Genomic DNA, 21,496 nt, shown 5'->3' on the forward strand with positions numbered 1-21,496 from the left:
CAAATATGTGTTGGATGGTGGGGGGGAGGTTAGCCGAAAGGAAGTACATTTCTTGCCATCTGTCTAGGAACAATGCCAAATGTCCTCAATTTTTATCATGCCTAGAAACATGCATTTAGATAACTTTTTAAAAATCATCAATTTTTTGCACATCCTCCATTTAAAACAATGTGTCCTACATTTGAAAATTTTGTTATTTTTGTCCTCATTGTCCAAGTTGGAGGTCAGAATTGGCAACCCTACATAAAAGGTGACTGGTATAGAGTAAACTTGGATAGCTGAAGGGAAGCAATATTTGTGCACTTAGCAGATACAGTTCTTGTTAATAGGTTTATTTGTGGGTTGCCTGCTCTTGAGCTTTAGCACACAAACATCTCTCGACTTGTTCTCCTCATCCTTCAACGACATGCTAGAATCCTACCAAGACCTGTATCCTGAGCCACTTGTGAAATTATACTGCAGCCATTTTCCATAGTAGCTAGTACTTTTAACTTGAAAATAAAGAGTTTCTCCCCTATCTGAGGGCTCTGGTGGCCTGAGAGGTCATGCAAGTGGGGGTGTTTGATGCAGTCTCTACATGGAGGAAACAACTTCCAGGATATGCTGTTAACACAGTATGTGGTGTCATAATACAAACAAAATTGTTGATTTCAGTTTTGAAAAGTTAGCATATTTGTCCAGATTCATAATTGTATCATGCACACATTTCTATATTTATGAAGGGCCATATCCCAAATAAGGGAATTTTTGACATCTTGTTCATTTTACTAAAAGGAAAAGCTTTCCAACCATCAGATAATGGGGCCTTCTTTCTAATAAGGGACACATGCCAGCCCAGTAGAGACATGCTTTCCCGATTCAGTTATGGGTCATCCCTTAATAAGGATGGGACAGTCCTGCAACCCTAGATCATAACCAAAGATGGAGGCCATACGGATACTTCCTTTGCCAAGTAGTTCATCACAAGGCTTTCATTCAAAATTTTCAACTCAGCTGTCAGGGTACACTCACAAGATGATATTATTATTCTAGTCGTATTACTAAACTTGGAGGGACAGGGATTATCCTCTACTAAAGGTAGTTTTACTTACAACACATTCAATCAATTGGATTGGAATAAATGTCTCTTCAATTTTAAAAGGGAGGTATTTCTTTGAGCCCTGGCAGCAAGGTTGCAGGTTGAAAACTGGAGAGGCTCCTATACTTTAATGACTGTGTAGAGGATGGATTTCATCCAGTGTTGCTTGTTACATAACCAGGACTTTATCATTAAATGTACAGAGCACTCTCCAGTTTCCTTTCTGACACATTACCCACCACTGTCACAGTCATGCTTGGTGAGTCACAATAGAAAGCCTCCTCAGTGTGTCCCAGGCTATGGAACTGTTTCCCACAAGAATCTAAGCTTCCTCTTCTCTTTTACCATTGGGAGGCAAACAATTTTTTTTTGTCACTGCATTTTGGCTATGAACTGGTTGCTGTGATGGTGTCTTTTCAGTGGAGGTGGGTGGATTACTGAACAATCAGCACTTCATATCCATGGTTTTTTTTTTTAACCATCGATTCCAGCATCCCTGATTTGAAAATATTTACTAAAAATATTATCCCAAACAAAAGCACTTGTTTTTGTCATTTTATATAAGGAACACCATTTTTATTACATTGTATTTAATGGACTTGTTCATCTACGATTTTGGATCTACCGGGGGGGGGTCTAGAACCAAACCCCGTGGATACCAAGGGCCCCAATGTACTTTTATCCTCAATATTGGCCAGTGAGGTTATCCCTGTTTTGTGGATTTTACCTCACTATTATGTTCTAAATGCTTTCATGTATGTGTTCAATGGATAATTTATTTAATTGGTTTTAAAAAACTTTGTTTTTTTACTTCTATGTGTTGACTTTTAGCTGCATTTTGTCTTATCTAATTCATGAGCTGCTTGAGTCCCATTTGGGAGAAAAGCAGGATATAAATAAAGACAGCAAACAAAACCAAAAACCGCACAGTGGTGGGTTCTGCATGTAGTGCGGAGTGAGCAGTTTCCAGCATAATGAGGTGTGTTGATCTTGCCAGAATCCACAGAGTCCAATAACATTTCTGTACTACGGGTTGAGTCTTCCTTATCTGAAATGCTTGGACCCAGAGTGTTTGGGTTCAGATTTGTTTGGATTTTGAAATATTTGAATATACATAATGAGATTCTAGGAGGTGGGATCCAACTAAACATGGTATCATTTGTTTCATCTACACCTTAAACACATTGCCTGAAGGTAATTTTATACATAATATTTTTATAATTGTGAAGGAGGAAACAGGTGCCACTATCTCACCACCCATATGGACAATTTAATTTTGGAGGATTTTGGATTTTGGAATTCCAGCTAAGGAAGACTGAACCTGTACTGATGCTTCTGCTACCACAGCTGAAATCCCAGCAGTTTTGTCATGGGACATGGAGTGTGCTGGGCAATGCAATGCCTTGTTTCCCAGCCTGCTAGGAGTGTTACTCCACTGGAAACAAGGCACTGACTGGTTCCCTGTATTCCAGTACAAATGGCTAAGTTATTTGGGTGCAGGCCTGTCATGACAAAAGCCCAGGAGATGTTACAGAAGGCTCTCAGACCCTGGGTTTATTGCACCAGGAGGAGGTACGGAGGAGAAGAATGGAACTGAAAGGGCCTGGAGCGAGTGGGGACAAGTGGGGGATCCTTTTACAGCACCCAGAAGTCCCTCACTCATTGCGTTCATTCCCCATCCGTCCCGAGGGGGCGATTTTTAGAAACTGTTTCAGAACAGTTCTCAAAATCACAGTCCTCTGGGGACAGATTGGGGACGGAAGGGAAGGGAGCGAAACAAGTGAGAGACTTCTGTGTGCAGTAAAATGCATCCCCCAATCATTCCGTTCCCTTCCTGACCCCTTTTGGACCGTTCTCTGACTGTGAGGAGCCTGTGCAATAACTCACCATGTTGCAGACCTTAGTGTAGGCTCACTATTGAGGATGTCCTGTTCTTAGTACTACCAGTCTCATGCTGGCAGGCAGGGTTGGCAGATCTCATGGTGTGCTCTGATCTTTAGTATTCATGGATCATTTCCAGATATCAGGAGGGAGTTCATATCTCCAGTTTTTTTCCAGGTCAGCTCCAGGCAAGAGACAAGGCTGTCTGCAAATCTCAGCCAGGCAGGAACCTTCTAGCTTGTTGTGCAGTTTGCTGCATTCAAAAAGTTAATTGCTTAAATGAAGTGTTAAAATTTGAAAGAATTTAATTCCAGCCAGGAAAAATGCATGCTCTCTGTGCGTATGTGTGACTGAATGACCACTGTGAGCTATGATGATGCTGCTTCACTGCATAATGCTTAATGACTTCATCAGGCAACCACCTAGTCGCTGGGAAATTTCAGGGCCTGGGATGATCCTGTCTGCAAACCTGAAGGCGGATAGGGGGAAAGACCACTTTCCCAGCCTGCCAGTTGACCTTAAAGCTTGATGGGTTTTGATTGCTCTATTTTATTTCTATTGGCTGGAATCCTCTATGCAGTTACAAATGTGTAACCCTAGGTTATGCACAACTGTTACCTGTTAATGACCTACCTAGTCCTTAAAATAGAGGCATATGGGACAATGAAAGTGCCCCAATCCCTACTTAAGGGATAGCAGGCTCCATGACGGTGGGATTGTTTCCCCTTTAGTTGGGAGGCAGTTGGCTAACTACCCCACACCTCTCTTGCAAGTGATCTCTCACATTAGAGAAGATTTGTGGCAGGGCCCCGCTTCTGCTTGTTGATACTTTCCAGGTACCAACAGAAATCCTCCCAGGATGGGATGGAAACAGCATAGAATCATAGAGTTGGGAGATACTACAAGGGCCATCCAGTGTAACCCCCCTGCTGTGCAGGAATTCCCCATCAAAGCACCCCCACCAGATGGCATCCAGCCTCTGTTTAATAGCCTTCAAAGAAGGAGATTCCACCACTCTGGCAGTGTGTTCCACTGTCAAATGGCTTTACCATTAGAAAGTTCTTCCTAATGTGAGGTGGAATCTTTTTTCCTTTTCACTACCTCAAGCCCATTGTTTAGTACATCAATCTCTTGTCAACTCTCAGATGCTGCTTCCTAGTGAGAGTATTGTGTGAAGTGGTAGGGTCGGTTAGGATTCACCATGTAGTGCCCCAACTACGGTGCTTACGCATACATTCTCCTAGATAGGACTCCAAGCATTGTTTTTCAATGATTTTACATTGTTTAAAATTAATGGTATTTTTATCGATAACTTAATTGTGTTTAATTCTTTTATACTTGAGTTTTTAACTCTTGTCTTGTTTAGCCTGGTTCCCCATGTCTCAAGAGAGGTAGACAACAATAATAATGGATGAATAAAAATAAATAAATAAAATGTTGTGCTAGCAATAGCAAGTGCTTTCCATACTGCTATCAGTGCACTAGCACTCCCCTGTGGTTACAAATGTTAACTAATTGCCCCAACATCTGGTACTTATTTGAATGAACCTAGGAGGATGCAAGCCTGTCGAGTTTGAGCCCGGCTGGTATTAACTTGCAACTTATGGTTTGTGAGTGAGTGGCTGTAGTCATTTAACAGACATTAACCACTGTACTACCAGTGCTAGCAAAAAATAATAGTGGTCACAGTGGCAGCGGAGGACTTCCATGTAGTGGGATGGTGAATCAATTCTAGATTTTTTCTGAAGATTAAAAGAATTATCCCAATGCGGAATGTCTGTGGGATTCATACTTAAAACTTCACATTAAAACCTGAGTGGATTCAACTACCTATTAAAGGACACTGAGTGACCCTTTAGTTCGATCTTGAATCCACCCTTTGTAAGACCTTGACAGGGAAATTATTTCAATATCGAATAATGTCCCATCCTATTATGACTTTCCCAGACCAGCAGCAAGTTCGGAAGCAGGGTCAACTCAGCACCCCTTGGCAATGATGTAGACTAGAGTCATTGACTCAGACGTAAGTTGGACTCGTTGTTTCAGTGACTCAACTTGGACAAACATCTCAGCCTCAAGAGGAAGGCCATGGCAACCTCTCTTAGCAAATCTTGGAGAGAAATCTTTGATAGGTTGCCACGTCGGAAATGGCCTGAAGGCACACAGCAGCAGCAACAAAATACATTTAAAACATGGATTCACCTAGTAAAACTAAGAAATTTATATAAAGTGGTCCAGAGTATGTTAATTGAACCATGAGTACTTGGGGTTGTAAAGTCTAAATAAATTATTCCTTTGTTTGTTCATACATTTTATGGAAGTTTATTTTAATACAGCTATTATTTTATGTCTTAATTATTCAAATTAGCATTTTGAAGTCCCCCATGGAAGCAACATACATCACCATTTGATAAATGGAAGGAATTTGTCGGTTTTCAATTGAGATTAAACCTCCCATGCAATATTTTGTTTATTGAGACAAAAATCCAGAAAAAACATAATGTGAAGGTGGTGAAGATGATGATGTAGTTGACTCATTGTAGAGGCTGTTTTCATTTCTCATCAGCATAACATTGGCATAACACACACTACAGTCTATAGTAATAAGATAATGAAATATGTCAGGCATTTGTAAATATACTCACCTCCAAGGTAACCTGAGGTGAGTGAAGATTAGCTGACACCATACCTATCCAGTTTTTCAGAAAAAAAATACCAAGGTCAAACATCTAATCCTATATAATCATTTCTTTGTCAAAAAGATTATAAAAATTGGAAAACAATTATTTGTGAGGAGGAGGAGAAGAAGAAAAGACTAATAATCATGAAGGACATTTCACACTCCAAGTATGGAAGGCTCAGTGTTAGGAGATGGGGGCAGATAAAATCCAAGTGTAAACACTGCAACTGTTATTCACATGGGTTGTTTCTCTATATGAAAAACTTCCACCTTTCAAAAAGCTCTAATACCCCTCAGACATAAATCGCAGGTTCCATAGGAGTAGAAATGCGACTTAAAGCAGATCACTTAAAGCTTTAATTGTGTGTCATGAAAGGGCCCAGTCATCTTTGTAAGCTCCCACACACTCTGGGACTGCTGGATAGACAGGCATCTAATTCATTTAATATGGATTCTCTCAGGTTCTTAAAGCAGTCCTATAATTACAGATTGACGAAGATAAATTCAGACTCAGCACTGCCATCATTTGCATTCTTCGAATAGGAAAAACTATATTGTTCATTTTATTGGAAAGTCTTATTTTTCAAGGACCAAGGCCTTGGTTATTTTATAGGAGAATGGGTTCCAATGAATACAATGTAACTAGATTCTGAATGAAATAGTGCTAATAATAGGCTCAGATGTTTCTGATTCTCTCCAGGTGATGTTTCTGTTTAATGCATTTGGGCTACTTTTGTCATGTCTCTGTAAGAACTTCTCTAGACATGACAAATGTGTTAGGAAGTTACAGTATTTATTACTGTAGTTTTTGGTGTGTGTGTGGTGTTGGTTGTTGCTGTTGCCTGTTCTTTTAATGTCCAATTACATTTTTGTTGTCCCAAGCTATTTTCTGGTAATTCCCCGACATCAGCTGCACTCGGGTAGGTTTCTTTATCATTTGGAACAGTTTAGTATCTATTCTTCTCTTTGCTCTTCTTAAAAAATTTTTAGAGGTGTCTTACTGTCTTAGTGAAATGGTACTTTGTTCTATTTTGCTTTTTTTAAAAGAGGAAAAATTTGCCCTTAAACCATAGGACACCTCAGGGAACCATACTCCTCTTGGCAAAACCTTTGGAAGAGCCCTAGTTCCGATCCAGAAATCACTACAAATAGTTCCCAAAAAGAATGAGTGATGCAGGGGTGACAACAACCTGAAGACCAAGGCAAAAAAAAGGAGGTTTATCACAGAATTTTTTTTGTCTGCCCGTCTTTCTTCAACAGAGAGAGAGAGAGAGACATACTATTGTTAAAATATGCAAGGCAATTTATTGTGATTTTATGTCAACCCTATCAGTTGCCAAGTCACCAAATTGCTGCGAGATCATCTTCTCAAAGCATTTTTGAAATCTGGGGTGGCAAAAAAGTTATCTACACATTAAAAGCTATAATCCAACCGTACTTTGCAGGATACAACAATTCACACATTTATCAAATGAAGTGTGCTTTCAAGCCAACTCCCTCTTATGGCAACCAAAGTACTGAAGCCTAAACAGATTAAGGTTAAAAGAGACCCTGAAAATGCTGATTTCTACAAACAGTTTTCCAGAGCTGATCATCTCGTCATTGTGTTTCATTTCTGCAGATGTTTCAAAGAAGCAGATCGCAATCTTGGGATTTTAGAAAACAAAAGCTGAGGGGCAAAAGAGCTCCTGAGAATTGGGGAGTGTTTTCACATCTGCAGGAAACAGTGTTTTTGTCGTTTTTCTTTCAGAAAATGCAAGAAATAAATAGAATCATAATTCACTGAAGCAGGACCTGTGAGGAAACTAGATGCAGTGAGTCAGGCTAAAACAGTCTGAACACATGACATTCTCATATAATATTTCAGGTTCAGATAACATTGCTGAACCAGCAATCTCAGATAAACAATGCTGGCCCTTGACTCACAACAGGATGAACGAAGGGGCGTGTTCCCTATAGGTTTAAACCAGATCTCAATCCAGTTTAAACCATAATGGCTCCCACTTAATTCAATCCTTAAGCAATTCAGAAAGGGGGGCATGGTTTTTACCCATTTTTACCCCATTTAACCCCTGTCAAAAAGACACGGGTAAAATGAGGTGTTTTTTGGGCTGAATTGATTTATTTGGAAATAAATCGATTCAGCCCAGTGGGAACCAAGCGGAATCGAATCAGATTCAATCTGCCTTGGTTTCCACTGGCAGCGGCTTTCCCGGTCATATCTCCATGCTCTGTCCTCAGTCCTCCGTCCTCCCAGCCTGCCTCTCTCCTTCCGCCCCAGCCTCAACTCCAGCGTGGCCAATTCAGGAAATCCCCAGATCCGGGGAATTTAATATTTCTTTCCGGGGTTTTGACTGAATATTCTGGTAAATATGGCGACTCTGGGGATTTGAATTTTGGTAAAACATTCTAGATATATCTCGAGGCTTGTTGGTGACACTGCTCTCCTCCGCCCCCAGTATGGCCAGGAAGGACAGAGGGAGACATGGCGGGGAAGCCGCGGCGTTGCTTCCGCACCGATTCTTGAATGGCGCAAACATAGTGGGAACCATGCTGTTTGCTGAACACAGTTTCAGGATCAGTACAGAAGCGAATCAAAAGGTAATGAGACTGAAGATAACTTGTTTTCTAGACACTACCCTATTTGGACGTTCATCTTTTTTATGACATTATGAAGTTTGGACCATCCAAAATGGGGCTACTGTAGTTATAGTTTTTCATCTGACACAAACACACTTTCAATAATAATAATAATAATAATTATATTATTATATTATTATTATTATTATTTAGTATCCCGCCCTTTGAGGTCAATCGGGTGGCTAACAGCAATAAAATACAATACAATATACACTCAAAAATCTACTTCCCTCCCCCCTTAAAAATTATTAATCAATTAATTTCTCCTAATCTCTCTCTTTTTTTAGAAAATTTTATTATTAAAATTAGTACAATACAACAAAGAAAGACATAAAAAAACCATACAACACACGAGAACATAATAAACCTACATACCTATGTACACTAAACATAACACTAAACAGAAACTTACCTAACTTCCTCCGCTGTATAACTGTTACGTGTTAAGAAAAATATAATTTTACATACTATTATCCTATTGTATCCGATAGCATAGGAAGCTTACCTATTCAGAGACACCTTATGTCATTCCCCTCAGTTCCACAAATTAGATGTAAACACATCAGGATTCAACAATATACTACTACATATCTGGACTTATCTGAAAACAGAAAACAGAAAACAGCAAACCCAACTTCTTAAGTTGTCAAATTTAAGCCTAATGCACCCTACAACCTTGAATCAGCTTTTAATATCTATATCTATACATACAGCCTTTTGTAGTATGTTATCTAGAAAAGCCTAATAACCTACGTATGGGTCCCAAAAGTAACTATATATGTGTATATATACTTACACACACAAACACATACACTACGTATATATATAACCAAACTCATTAAAAAAATATGAACTTAAAAAACCTAACCCCCACTAAAATGAACATTAATCAATAAATACAATACATCTGTTTGGGTTATCTTCTTGTTGCATGTAGAGATCCATACCTTCATTTATGGAAATTCGTTAGTGTATCATATTTCATTAGGGAGGTTAATTTTCCATTTCATACAGGTCGGCATTTTTATCTTCCATTCTCTAGAAGAAATCTCTTCAGACTTCCAATATTTGGCGTACACCATCCTAGCTGCAACTATTGCCAGGAATAGCCCTTACCGTTTGTCTTTTCCAAGTCAGCATTAGTCACTATGTTCAGAAGATACATCAAAGGGTCCGGGCGTGTATCGAATTTTAATAGTTTTTTCATTTCGCTGCATTATCGCTTTCCTTTTCACACGTCCACCAACTATGCATGTAGGTGCCCAATTCCTATGACATTTCCAACACATGCCTTTTGTTCCTTTATACATTTTGGAGTTTTACGTCAAGATTTTTGGTCAAATACCACCTAAAAAGTGATTTATAACAATTTTCCCTGACTTCTATGTTACTTATAAATTTAATCCTTTTTCTCCATGTTTTTTCCCACTGTTCTAGCAAATATTACAGTTCAATTCCTGCCCATTAATCCATGTAGGCCTTCACCACCTCATCTCTCAGCTCAAATTCAAGATTAATTATAATTTAGAGAATCCTTTTTGTCTTCGAGTCTCTTGACAATTTTTCCAATTCGCGGGATTGCTGAGGCAATACCAAACGTATTGATCCCTCCTACATCTTTCTCTCACGGTCTATATGAGAACCAATTGATATTAAAGCCAGCATTGGCTATTTCCTCCTTGATTTAATATTGTGTGCCTTGATCAAATTTAATTATATCACTGATTAATCCAATTATACTCACTATAGACCTCCCTTTTTAAAAAGGTTCCAACAGGTGACGACCATATGGAATCTTTGGGCACCATTTAACCCTATATTTCCCCCAATCGCCAGAAGAGTTTTTCTAATAAAATGATTATTAAATTCCTTATCTACTTTGATTTCTCATAATAATAGGCTGAAAACCGAATTTCAATCCATAACTTCAGCCGTCAGGTTTCTATTATCTTCCAATTTAAACCAGTCAGTTAACCATTCTAAAGCACATGCGTAAAGTACCATTTAAATTGGGAAGGCTCAAACGCCCTTTCCGTCTTATCTTGCAAAGTTTTTAACTTTATCCTGGGCTTTTTCTGCCCAAATAAATCTCTCTCTTTTGACCATAAGTAACTGATTCTTTCTTTATCAGTTTTGTGACTTCAAATTAATGTCCTCCCCAGGCTTTTGAATTTGATTTATATCATCTGCACTATAAAGACCCTAACTGTGCAATCATGAACAAACTTACTTGGGAATAAGTACATTAAACACAGTGAGACTTACTTCTGAGTAAACGTGCCCAGGATTGCTCTGTAAATTACATTTCTTTTAAGTGAAACTTGAAATTCTCAACTATCCTGCTGAAATGTATGAGCTGACAAAATCCAATCTGTTCAAGGCTTTCCTGTTTCATGTGACATTGTGGGATGATTATAGCACAACTCTAAGTTTGTTATAAACAATGTGTTTTGTTTAGTGTAAGGCCTATGGAGAAGTTATCATCCCTACTGTGCATTCCTTGTGTAACCCACATACATTGTGAATGGCTCTTTCTCCATTCTTCCTGATTGTCTTTCAAATTCTGCTTTGACTGATATACATATTGTTATATTGCCAATATCCATCTCCATATGCATTATAACTTACATTCTTTTTGGATCAGGATAGGAGGTTGGGGTTTTATTGGCAGAAAGGTTGCTCATACGTATTTCTGTGTGCGTTTTTCTAAACGTACAGTTGTCCTTCCCAGTTTGCAGGAGATCAGTTCTGGAGCCCCCTGTGAAATAGAAAAATCACGGATATTCAAGCCCCATTCAGTATAATGGTTGCATTCTCCTGCATGCGCGTGCCATTTTGTCCCTTCTGGCTTCCCATCTGCGGAAACTCAAAAACGCAAATGGGAAGTCCACAAACAGGGAGACAGGGAGGGACGAGTGTATACATTTGGTGTGCATTTTGAAAAGAACCCATTTTCTCTTCATTCACACTTTTCTAAATTAATTCATTTTTTCATGTACTTTTTCAAATGTATGTTTATTGAACATTCTTTGTGCATGAAATAAAGGCACAAATGTACTGATTTCCAATTTCAAATTTGGGGGGGTGGGGGGGGCTCCCTGCTCATTTCCAGGTACTGTGAAAGGGATAAATTTTGGTTAAAAACTGAAAATAATTTTTCACGGATCCCTGCAATAGTATTCAGCCTTTATTCAGTAGTGTCATTAAACCATTTGTTTAATTAACTATTAACATTAAACCAACTGTTTGTTAAATGGCTGCTTCTCAACAGTTGCCCCTTGTGCAGGCATACTGATGTAGGTGGCTTATTGTCTTCAGGTGAGAAAGTTGAGGAGCAGAGGAGGAGTGTCAGGTTGGGTGGGGTGGAAAATTGAGGTGAGCCAAGTCATCATTCAAAAAAGATGTTGACAAGCTAGAGCATGTCCAGAGGAGGATGACCAAAATGATGAAGGGTATGGAAAACATGCCTTATGAAGAGAGACTTGGGGAGCTGGTTATGTTTATCTTGGAGAAGAGATGGTTAAGAGGTGATATGATAGACTTGTATAAGTATTTGAAGGGGTGTCATACTGAGGAGGGAGCAACCTTGTTTTCTGCTGCCCCAGAGACTAGAACACGGAACAATGGATGCAAACTCCAGGAAAAGAGATTCCATCTCAACATTAGGAGGAACTTCTTGGCTGTAACAGCTGTTTGACAGTGGAATACACTTCCTTGGAGAGTGGTGGAGTTTCCTTCTTTGGAGGTCTTTCAACAGAGGCTGGATGGCCATCTGTTGGGGGTGCTTTGGTTGATGTTCCTGCATGGCAGGAGGTTGGACTGGATGGCCCTTGTGGTCTCTTCCAACTCATTGATTCTTTGATCAATGACTGGCTCCCTCCAGGGCTTCATCTGCAGCATCTTCTCTCCTCTCCTTATGCACACTCAACCATACTTTGACGACCGGCCCATGCTTGGTGCTCTGTAGAGGACAGGTTTCTTCTTGTGGGACTGATGATCCAAACACAGGAGAGCTTGAGGAATAATCATCCAAGGCTGCCACATAGCAGGGATTGGGGTGAGGGCCCTGAACCTAGTAGAGGTGGGGTCTTCCACCATAGAGAGTACCAGCTGTTAATTATTGTGAATGGAACCACCACTTTCACTCCTTCTTCAGAATGTAAGCATTGACTGAAATCCTATTGGAGCCGTGCTTAAGTGCGAAAATAGATGTGCAAATACTTATGTTTTCTTAGAGGTCCCTAATACAGCTAATTGTTTCACAAATACACACAGAGCCCTCTCTGTGTGTTTTGACTCAGTGGGCGAAGAACTGCTCAACAACAGAAAAATAGATAAACAAAACACCTTGGCGCACATTGAACAAACTGATGTACAACAGCTGACATATATTTACACTAAAAGTGTATAGAATCATGGCCACCGAATCAAGTCATTTTTCAGTCACATTTAACAATGCATAACATTTTTTGGCTAATGGACACAGAAATATCCCTGATCACCATAATCACTGTACATGTACTTTATTTCTAGGTCCTTTCCAGAGTCCCACTGGCTTGAATGGCAGTGCGCACCCCATTTTGTCCCCCTCCGTTTGCCACATTTGAACAGGCAAGGGATGCGGATTTCAACTCCGTGAAAATGGAGGAGTGACTGTAATTCCTTTTCACTTATTTTTATCAAGTTGCTTTTTCTGAACTTCATGTAGTGCAGCTTGGTCACAGCTGTACCTTCCAGATATGTTCCAGAATCCCTAGCAAACATATCTGGAGGATGCCAGCTTGTAGAAAGCTGTTCTACTGAAGTCTTGAAAATCCATAACTGTTTTCCTATTTGGGGATGGATTTGTAGCTTCTTAATTATTATTTTCTAATCATTGGTATCCCTGCCCAGCATTTAGTTCATAATCTCATCCTTCACATGGTGAGACAACACACACACACAAAAGTAGCCCTTTTGTGCTACTGCCTCTGATATCTATTATGCTAAATCACACTCCAGTGGGTTTCACTTCAGCATCTTCTGATGATTCATACATCCCTTGTGAAATATCTTCCTCTCAAATCTTTTTATGATCTAACGGATGTTTCCAGTGTTGTCAGAATTAATACGTTTTAGGTCATCTTGTGTATGTGCTCATTTGAAGTTCTGAGAAGTAATTGACTTCTCACCCCTCCCATCCATACACCCTCCACACAGAAACTGACAAAATAATACCATGAATTGATTCTAGATTCCTAAATCTAAATCGTAGTCAGTCTGGCAGGTGCATTCTGTATGTGCAATGCTGGCAATCTTGCTTCTCTCTTTATATACTATTTTAATTTATTGTTTAGGAGAAATATTAGGGTATTTGAAGTTGTCTACCTCTGCAGTGGTGGTCAGTGTTTTGAGCATAGATCTGAGAGATTCAAATTCAACTTCCAACGGAGCCATGAGAACCACTGTGTCAGATACTCTTTTTAATTCTTTCTTTAAGTCTAATTTATCTCACAGGTGGTAGAATTCAAAGGCATAACCATGATAATCTGGGAAATCAGTATTCAAAGGGATCCTGTAGCATCTTTGAGACTAACTTAAAGAAAGACGTTGCTAGCCTGAATTTTCATACACTTGAACCTCCTTCCTCAGATGCATGTATGCATTGAGGAAGAAGGCTCAAATCTACAAAAGTTCTAGAACGTGTTACAAACCATCCTGGACATATAATGCTATTTGAAAACACTGAAATTCTGGACCACGCCAACAACTATCAGGTCAGAATGCACAGGAAGCCATTGAAATCCACAAACACAAAGACAATTTCAACAAGAAAGAAGAAACCCTTAATGTTAGCAAAGGTTGGCAACTAGTCCTGAAAAACACTAAAATCAAGACCTAACAAAATGCAAATGAAAACCACCCAGGGTCAGGGGTTTTCCCAGCAGACAATGATCACTAATTAAACAGTAATCCTCTTTGCATATCCTCCCTTGCCATTCAACAATAGAACAATACACAGATTAACATGGAAATCACTCCTCCGTACCTAGGATCAGACAGTATGTGTGTGTACACATACACACACACACACACACACACACCAATCTCTTCCATGCCAGCCACAGATACTGGTGAAACATCAGGAATAAACTCTTCTAGAACATGGCACATAGCCTGAAAAATCCACAAAAAATATGTTATTATAGCCATGGTGAATGTGACTGAGTTCACTCCAGAAGAAGCAACTTGGTGAACCTAATGTTTTACTATTCAGAAATCATGGTTGGGCATATCATGCTTTTTGGGTTGACTTTGGTGACTATGGAGGATAGAGCCAAACAGCTTATTTAATTGGATTTAGCAAGCAAACACATGCAAGTGCTTAACAAGCATAAAACCAAGTGACCGCCTGTGTTCTTTGTTTGAACAGAATGAAAGCGCCCTTGTGAAAGAAAAGGAGCTCTCAGCAGAGCTTGCAAACATCAAAGATGAAGTTGGTAAGTAGGGCACTAAATAAGCTGTGTTCAAAATGTCCTTTTTGGCTTACAGATGTTGGTTAAAAATGTTATTATTTCTTGTTCTATGACATCAGACATTATGCATAGATCTAAGAAAGCATCATCTTAAGGCTCGTGACAGGTTTATATGGCCTGTCGGGGAAACAATAATTTTACCTCTTCGTTGTTACAGAGACAGGTTCATAACCATGCACAGTGGAACTAATCATGCATTATCTTTACTATTCACAGATGGTGGTCTGCAAATCTATATCACTGTATTTTGAATTGTATTCTGTCCCTCTCATAGAAGCCAAGTATGAAACTCAGGTCACCTTTAGGTTGATGAGACACAACATTCACAGATGTTATTACGTACATGCATAATTAGCTCAGCATTTCTCACATGTCCACAGTCAAGTTGCTGCCTGGTGATCTATCATGATGGGGCAAACTGTGGAACCCACCATGGCTGACACCATCATTTCCTCCTTGTTTTTCATAAGAAATAATTATTCCATGTCCTGATGTAAAACAGCTACCGATGCTGCTGCTTCTGTTCTTCATACTCCAAAAATGTGTTGTACGTTTGGGTTCAGACAACAAAGATGGCAGCAAAGGTGAATCTAACATGGCTTTAATTTGGCTTTTGCATAGGGTGCTATAGTTTTTGACATAATATTTGTCAAGGCTAAAAGGGAATTCATCCAGAAATCACTAAGCTAACAGCAAGTAAAAGTTACATCCTCTTCACTGGAACAAAAAAGTTCTGGGTCTTCCAAACAGAATAAGTTGCTCACTCAGAAGAAAACTGTAGATGGCCCGTCTTAATGCCTGACCTGAGAAATAACCAAAATATCACTCTGAAATGCATAGCTTGGTGGGAAATTACCTCAGCACATGCACAATGTATGAGGAGCTTCACAAACTTTCTGGAAACTGCATTAGAGTTACAAAACATGGGATTGGGGTTCTGACTGTTACAATGTGAGCCAAAAGTGCATTTCTTTTGATAAAGGAAGATCTTTGATTCACCACCTTGGTCTCCTGATTAAAGTAAAAATGGCCCTATGCACCAGGCAAATTCCATTCAGCAGCTGATGTAGTCACTTTGCTCATCACTTTATGACCACACAGTCAGAAAAGAGAGATGTAGTAGTGATGGGCGACTTCAACTATCCTGATATTTGCTGGAAGTCAAACTCAGCAAAATCCTCAAGGCCTAGCAAATTCCTCACTTGCCTGGAAGACAATTTCATGGTCCAGAAGGTGGAAGAGGCAACAAGGGGGTCAGCTATTTTAGATCTGATCCTAACCAACAAGGATGACTTGGTTAATGGGGTGCAAGTGGTGGGATCATTAGGTGGAAGTGACCATGTTCTCCTGGAGTTTGTAATACAGTGGAAAGGAGAAGCCAGGCATAGTCAGACACGCATCCTAGACTTTAGGAGAGCGGATTTCAGTAAACTTAGAGAAGTATTGAGGGCAATTCCATGGTCAGAAATACTAAAAGATAAAGGTGTTCAGGACGGATGGGACTTTCTCAAAAGGGAGATACTGAAGGCACAATTTCAAACAGTTCCAGTGAGAAAGAAAAACGGGAGGTGTCTCAAGAAACCAAGATGGATGACTAAGGAACTTTCAACCGAGCTAAGTTTGAAACGGAACATGTATAAGAAATGGAAAAAGGGGGAAATCACAAAAAAGGAATTCAAAGAAATAGCAGGCATTTGTAGGGGTAAAGTCAGAAAAGCTAAAGCGCAGAATGAACTCAGGCTTGCTAGAGAGGTTAAAAACAATAAAAAGGGCTTTTTTGGATATGTCCGCAGCAAAAGGAAGAAGAAGGAAATAGGAAGGCCGCTGTGTGGAAAAGATGGCAAAATGCTAGGTGGGGACAGAGAAAAGGCAGAATTACTCAACACCTTCTTTGCCTCAGTCTTCTCAGAAAAGGCAAAGGGTGCTCAACCTGAGGATAATGGAGCAGAGGACAGAATAGGGGAATTTCAGCACAGAATAAGTAAAGAGATAGTAGAGGAACACCTTATTAATCTAAATGAATTTAAGTCTCCAGGACCAGATGAACTCCATCCAAGAGTATTAAAAGAACTGGCAAATGTAATATCGGAGCCATTGGCAATAATCTTTGAAAACTCCTGGAATACAGGAGCGATCCCAGCAGACTGGCGGAGGGCAAACGTTGTCCCCATCTTCAAAAAGGGGAAAAAAGAGGATCCCAACAATTATCGTCCAGTTAGTCTGACATCAGTACTAGGAAAGATTCTGGAGCAGATCATTAAACAGAGAGTCTGTGAACATCTAGAAGGCAATGCCATAATCACAAAAAGTCAACATGGGTTTCAGAGAAACAAGTCATGCCAGACAAACCTGATCTCTTTCTTTGATAAAATTACCAGCTTGGTAGATGAAGGGAATGCTGTGGATATAGTATATCTTGATTTCAGTAAGGCCTTTGACAAAGTTCCCCATGACATTCTTGCAAACAAGCTTGTAAAATGTGGGCTAGACAAAGGAACTGTTAAATGGATCTGTAATTGGTTGACCGGCCGAACCCAAAGGGTGCTCAACAATGGCTCCTTTTCATCCTGGAGAAAAGTGACCAGTGGGGTCCCACAGGGCTCTGTCCTGGGCCCAGTGCTATTCAACATCTTTATCAATGACCTGGATGACAGAATTGGAAGTATACTTATCAAATTTGCAGATGATACCAAATTAGGGGGAATAGCTAATACCCCAGAGGACAGGATCAAGATTCAAAATGACCTGAATAGACTAGAAAGCTGGGCCAAAGCTAACAAAATGAAATTCAACACGGAGAAATGTAAGGTATTGCACTTAGGGCGGAAAAATAAAATGCACAGATATAGGATGGGTGACACCTGGCTGAATGAAACTACGTGTGAAAGGGATCTAGGAGTCCAAGTAGACCACAAGTTGAACATGAGTCAACAGTGTGATGCGGCAGCTAAAAAGGCCAATGCTATTTTAGGCTGCATCAATAGAAGTACAGTGGTGCCTCGGGTTACGAAAGTAATTCATTCCGCGGCCGCTTTCGTAACCCGAAAAGCCTTCGTAAGCCGAATTGCCATAGGCGCTAATGGGGAAAAGCCGCGATTCCGTGCGAAAAAGCCGAAAAAAGCACCAAAAGTTTTTTCGTAACCCGAAAAAACATTCGTAACCCGAAACAATAATTCCCTATGGGATTTTTTCGTATCCCGAAAATTTCGTAACCTGGGTATTTCGTATCCCGAGGTACCACTGTATAGTGTCTAGATCAAGAGAAGTAATTGTGCCACTGTACAGTGCTACCTCGGGTTACGAAATTAATTCGTTCCGCCGCCCCGTTCGTAACCCGATGCATTTCGCAACCCGAAAAAGGCTTTCCGTTAGCGCTGGAAAGCCGCGCGTTTGAATTTCGCACCGAAAAAAATTTTGTAACCCGAAAAAACCTTCGTATCCCGGAACAGTTTTTTCCAATCTAACTTTTTCGTATCCCGGAAATTTCGTAACGCGATCAATTCGTATCCCGGGGTACCACTGTATTCTGCTCTGGTCAGGCCCCACCTAGAATATTGTGTCCAGTTCTGGGCGCCACAATTCAGAAAGGACATTGAGAAACTGGAGCGTGTCCAAAGGAGGGCAACAAAAATGGTGAAAGGTCTGGAAACCATGCCCTATGAGGAATGACTTAGGGAGCTGGGGATGTTTAGCCTGGAGAAAAGAAGGTTAAGAGGTGATATGATCGCCCTGTTTAAATATTTGAAGGGATGTCATATTGAAGAGGGAGCAAGCTTGTTTTCTGCTGCTCCAGAGAACAGGACCCAGAACAATGGATGCAAGCTCCAGGAAAAGAGATTCCACCTGAACATTAGGAGGAACTTCCTGACAGTAAGGGCTGTTCGACAGTGGAATGCACTCCCTCGGAGGGTGATAGAGTCTCCTTCCTTGGAGGTCTTTAAACAGAGGCTGGATGGCCATCTGTCAGGGATGCTTTGATTTGGATTTCCTGCATGGCAGGGGGTTGGACTGGATGGCCCTAGTGGTCTCTTCCAACTCTACGATTCTATGATTCTATGAGTCTATGATTCTAAGCAACCCTAAGTGTTGAACTATCCCCAGGGAGTGCCATTGCCTGTCCCCACTGCCGTCTGGCTTGATAAATTTACAGGGATGGGCAGGCCTCTGAGGATCATGCTGTGAACAGCCTGAGTTGGTTCAGCAAAGAAATACTGACTGAAACAACTAAAGCAGTTGCCACTATCTTCACTTTATTTTTATTTTTTGTGGGGGAGAACGTGTCCAGAGCTGAAGTTGGAACATTAGAAAAAACTTAATATATTTCATTAACCATTGGTAAGCTTCAAAGTTTAATTTGTTACATTTGCATTGGATGGGGTGACATTTTAATGACTAGTGTTATTGTTATGTAAGCCTTTAATATTTTTTTAAAAGAGCAGGGTTAACAGAGGAATGGCATAAAAATACTTGAGTGGACACTCTTGCATGACATACATTGGCTGCTGGCTTCTTTAGAAGTGCTCTTTAGTTAGTTCCCCAACCTGGTACTTTCCAGATGCATCTAAATTGCACAATCTGATTGCTGGCTGAGGATGGGGGGATTTGCATGCCAGCACCTTGGGCAGATCAAGCCAGAAATCTCACTGGAAGCCAAAATGACAAAATATAGCCTGCTGTACTCCGGATACATCATGAGAAGGCACAATACATTGGAAAAAACAATAATTCTAAGAAAGGTGGAGGGAAGTAGAAAGAGAGGTAGGTTGCATGCTAGATGGATGGACTCTATTAGGGAGGTCACAGCTATGTTTACAGGAACTAGGCAGAGTAGTGGAGGACAGGGAATCTTGGAGATGTTTCATTCACAGTGTTGCCATGGATCAAGATCGACTCAGTCAACAGCAACAAACATCAGGAAAGTGCCTGGCTAATAGAGGGTATCTAGCAAGCTGTGAGATTTTTCCCCACTGATCTGCATCATCTCTTCTCTACAATCCACCTCCTATCCATTTCCCAGCAAGCTGCATGTAGTTCATTCAAACACCATGGATTTTTAAAAAATAAAATGGCACAAAATCTGGGGGAAGGGAGGCAATCCTGTCTATATCCCCCTAAAAATAATTAAAATTGTCCTTTAAAAAAACTAGAATACATTATGTGAAGTCAAAGGCTTTCATGGCAGGCATCCATAGTTTTTTGTGGGTCTTTCGGGCTATGTGGCCATGTTTTAGAAGAGTTTATTCCTGACATTTCACCAGCAACAGAACAATACTCAGATTAACATGGGAATCACTCCTCCTCACCCAGAGTCACATAGTATGTGTGTGTGTGTGTGTGTGTGTGTGTGTGTGTGTGTGTGTGTACACGCACACACACACACACACAGAGACACACACACACACATTCTCTTCCAGGTTAGCATTCTCTGAAGATGACAGCCACAGATGCTGGCAAAACGTCAGGAATAAACTCTTCTGGAACATGGCCACATAGCCCCAAAAACCCACAAAAAATTATAGAATACAGTATGTTCCTTTTTATACCAAACAGATAAATTTATTTATTTATTTATTTATTTATATCCCACTCTTCCCAGGACTGGGACTCAGAGCGGCTTCACAGCATTAAAAAACAAACAAACAAACAAACAAAATGTACAATTAAAAACATTTTTAAAATAAATAAATAAATGATGTACATTAAAAAGAATGATTTAACTAGTCCAACATTCCAGCCTGTCCTTATAGTAATTCCTTAAAAGCCTGTTTGAACAGATAGGTCTTCACCTGCCGGCGGAAAGCCATCAAGGAGGGAGCCGTTCTTATCTCCCTGGGCAGGGAGTTCCAGAGTCTAGGGGCAGCCACCAAGAAGACCCTCTCTCGTGTCCCCACCAACCGTGTTTGTGAAGGTGTTGGGATGGAGATGATGGTCCCACTCCCTAAGTTACTTTTGAAAATGTAAATCACTTGCATGTAACTCAGAAGGTAACTCAGGAAAAAGTTAACTGCATAATTTTAGTGGCTATGGAACAAACAGGCAGCATCTGTCAGTGTTTTTGCAGTGTGTTGATAGCATCCTCTAAAACCTCTCAGGAGTCCTCAGGAAGTCCAGGAGGATTGTGTAATATTTGTGTCTCTGTTCACAGAAACATAGATGGATGCTACCTGGCTGACCCCACCTTTTACCAGCGAATGAATGGTGATGGGAAGAGTGTGGTGGTAGCAGGTAGTTTGTACAAGGATGGAGTTGTTACACAAAGGAGGTACTAGATGCTCCCATCCACAATAATAATACAAAAAACACATATGAATGCCAAGTGTGCACATGTCATCAACAGGATTTCAGCTGCACATTTTCTTCTGCTTAATAAGAAAGGATGAGTCAACATAGTGAGACATACTTTTCAGAAAATGACTTGGGCTCACACAAAACCAATGTATTTTATATACAAGGTATTGTTTTTGTGCCAAAAAGATTTTTTTGCATAAAGGATTTTTTTATGTAAAGAAGTCCTAGAGTGTGAAAATAATTTCTCATCTTATCCAGTCAGGAGAAAACAATTGAAATTATTCATTCTCACATCCAGAAATTAAGGCCTGTTACAGACTGCCAAAATAAAGCTGTTTCGGGTCTCTTTGGAGGTATGCTCTTTAAATGATGCATGGGTCCTAAGAGTCCGGAGGTCGCGCCAAAGCCACACTC

The 21,496-nt window shown here is 40.2% G+C and overlaps 1 protein-coding gene across 1 annotated transcript in view; it reads left to right on the forward strand.

The window, feature by feature from the left end:
- MTUS2 (microtubule associated scaffold protein 2) overlaps positions 1-21,496 on the forward strand; it is a 464,127-nt gene that overhangs the window by 399,655 nt on the left and 42,976 nt on the right. The window contains exon 8 of the mRNA XM_042460986.1: positions 14,692-14,758. Coding sequence (XP_042316920.1) covers positions 14,692-14,758 — 67 coding nt within the window. The remainder of the gene's footprint in view (positions 1-14,691; positions 14,759-21,496) is intronic.

This window comes from Sceloporus undulatus, chromosome 3, assembly GCF_019175285.1.
Source record: "Sceloporus undulatus isolate JIND9_A2432 ecotype Alabama chromosome 3, SceUnd_v1.1, whole genome shotgun sequence".
NCBI lineage: Eukaryota > Metazoa > Chordata > Lepidosauria > Squamata > Phrynosomatidae > Sceloporus > Sceloporus undulatus.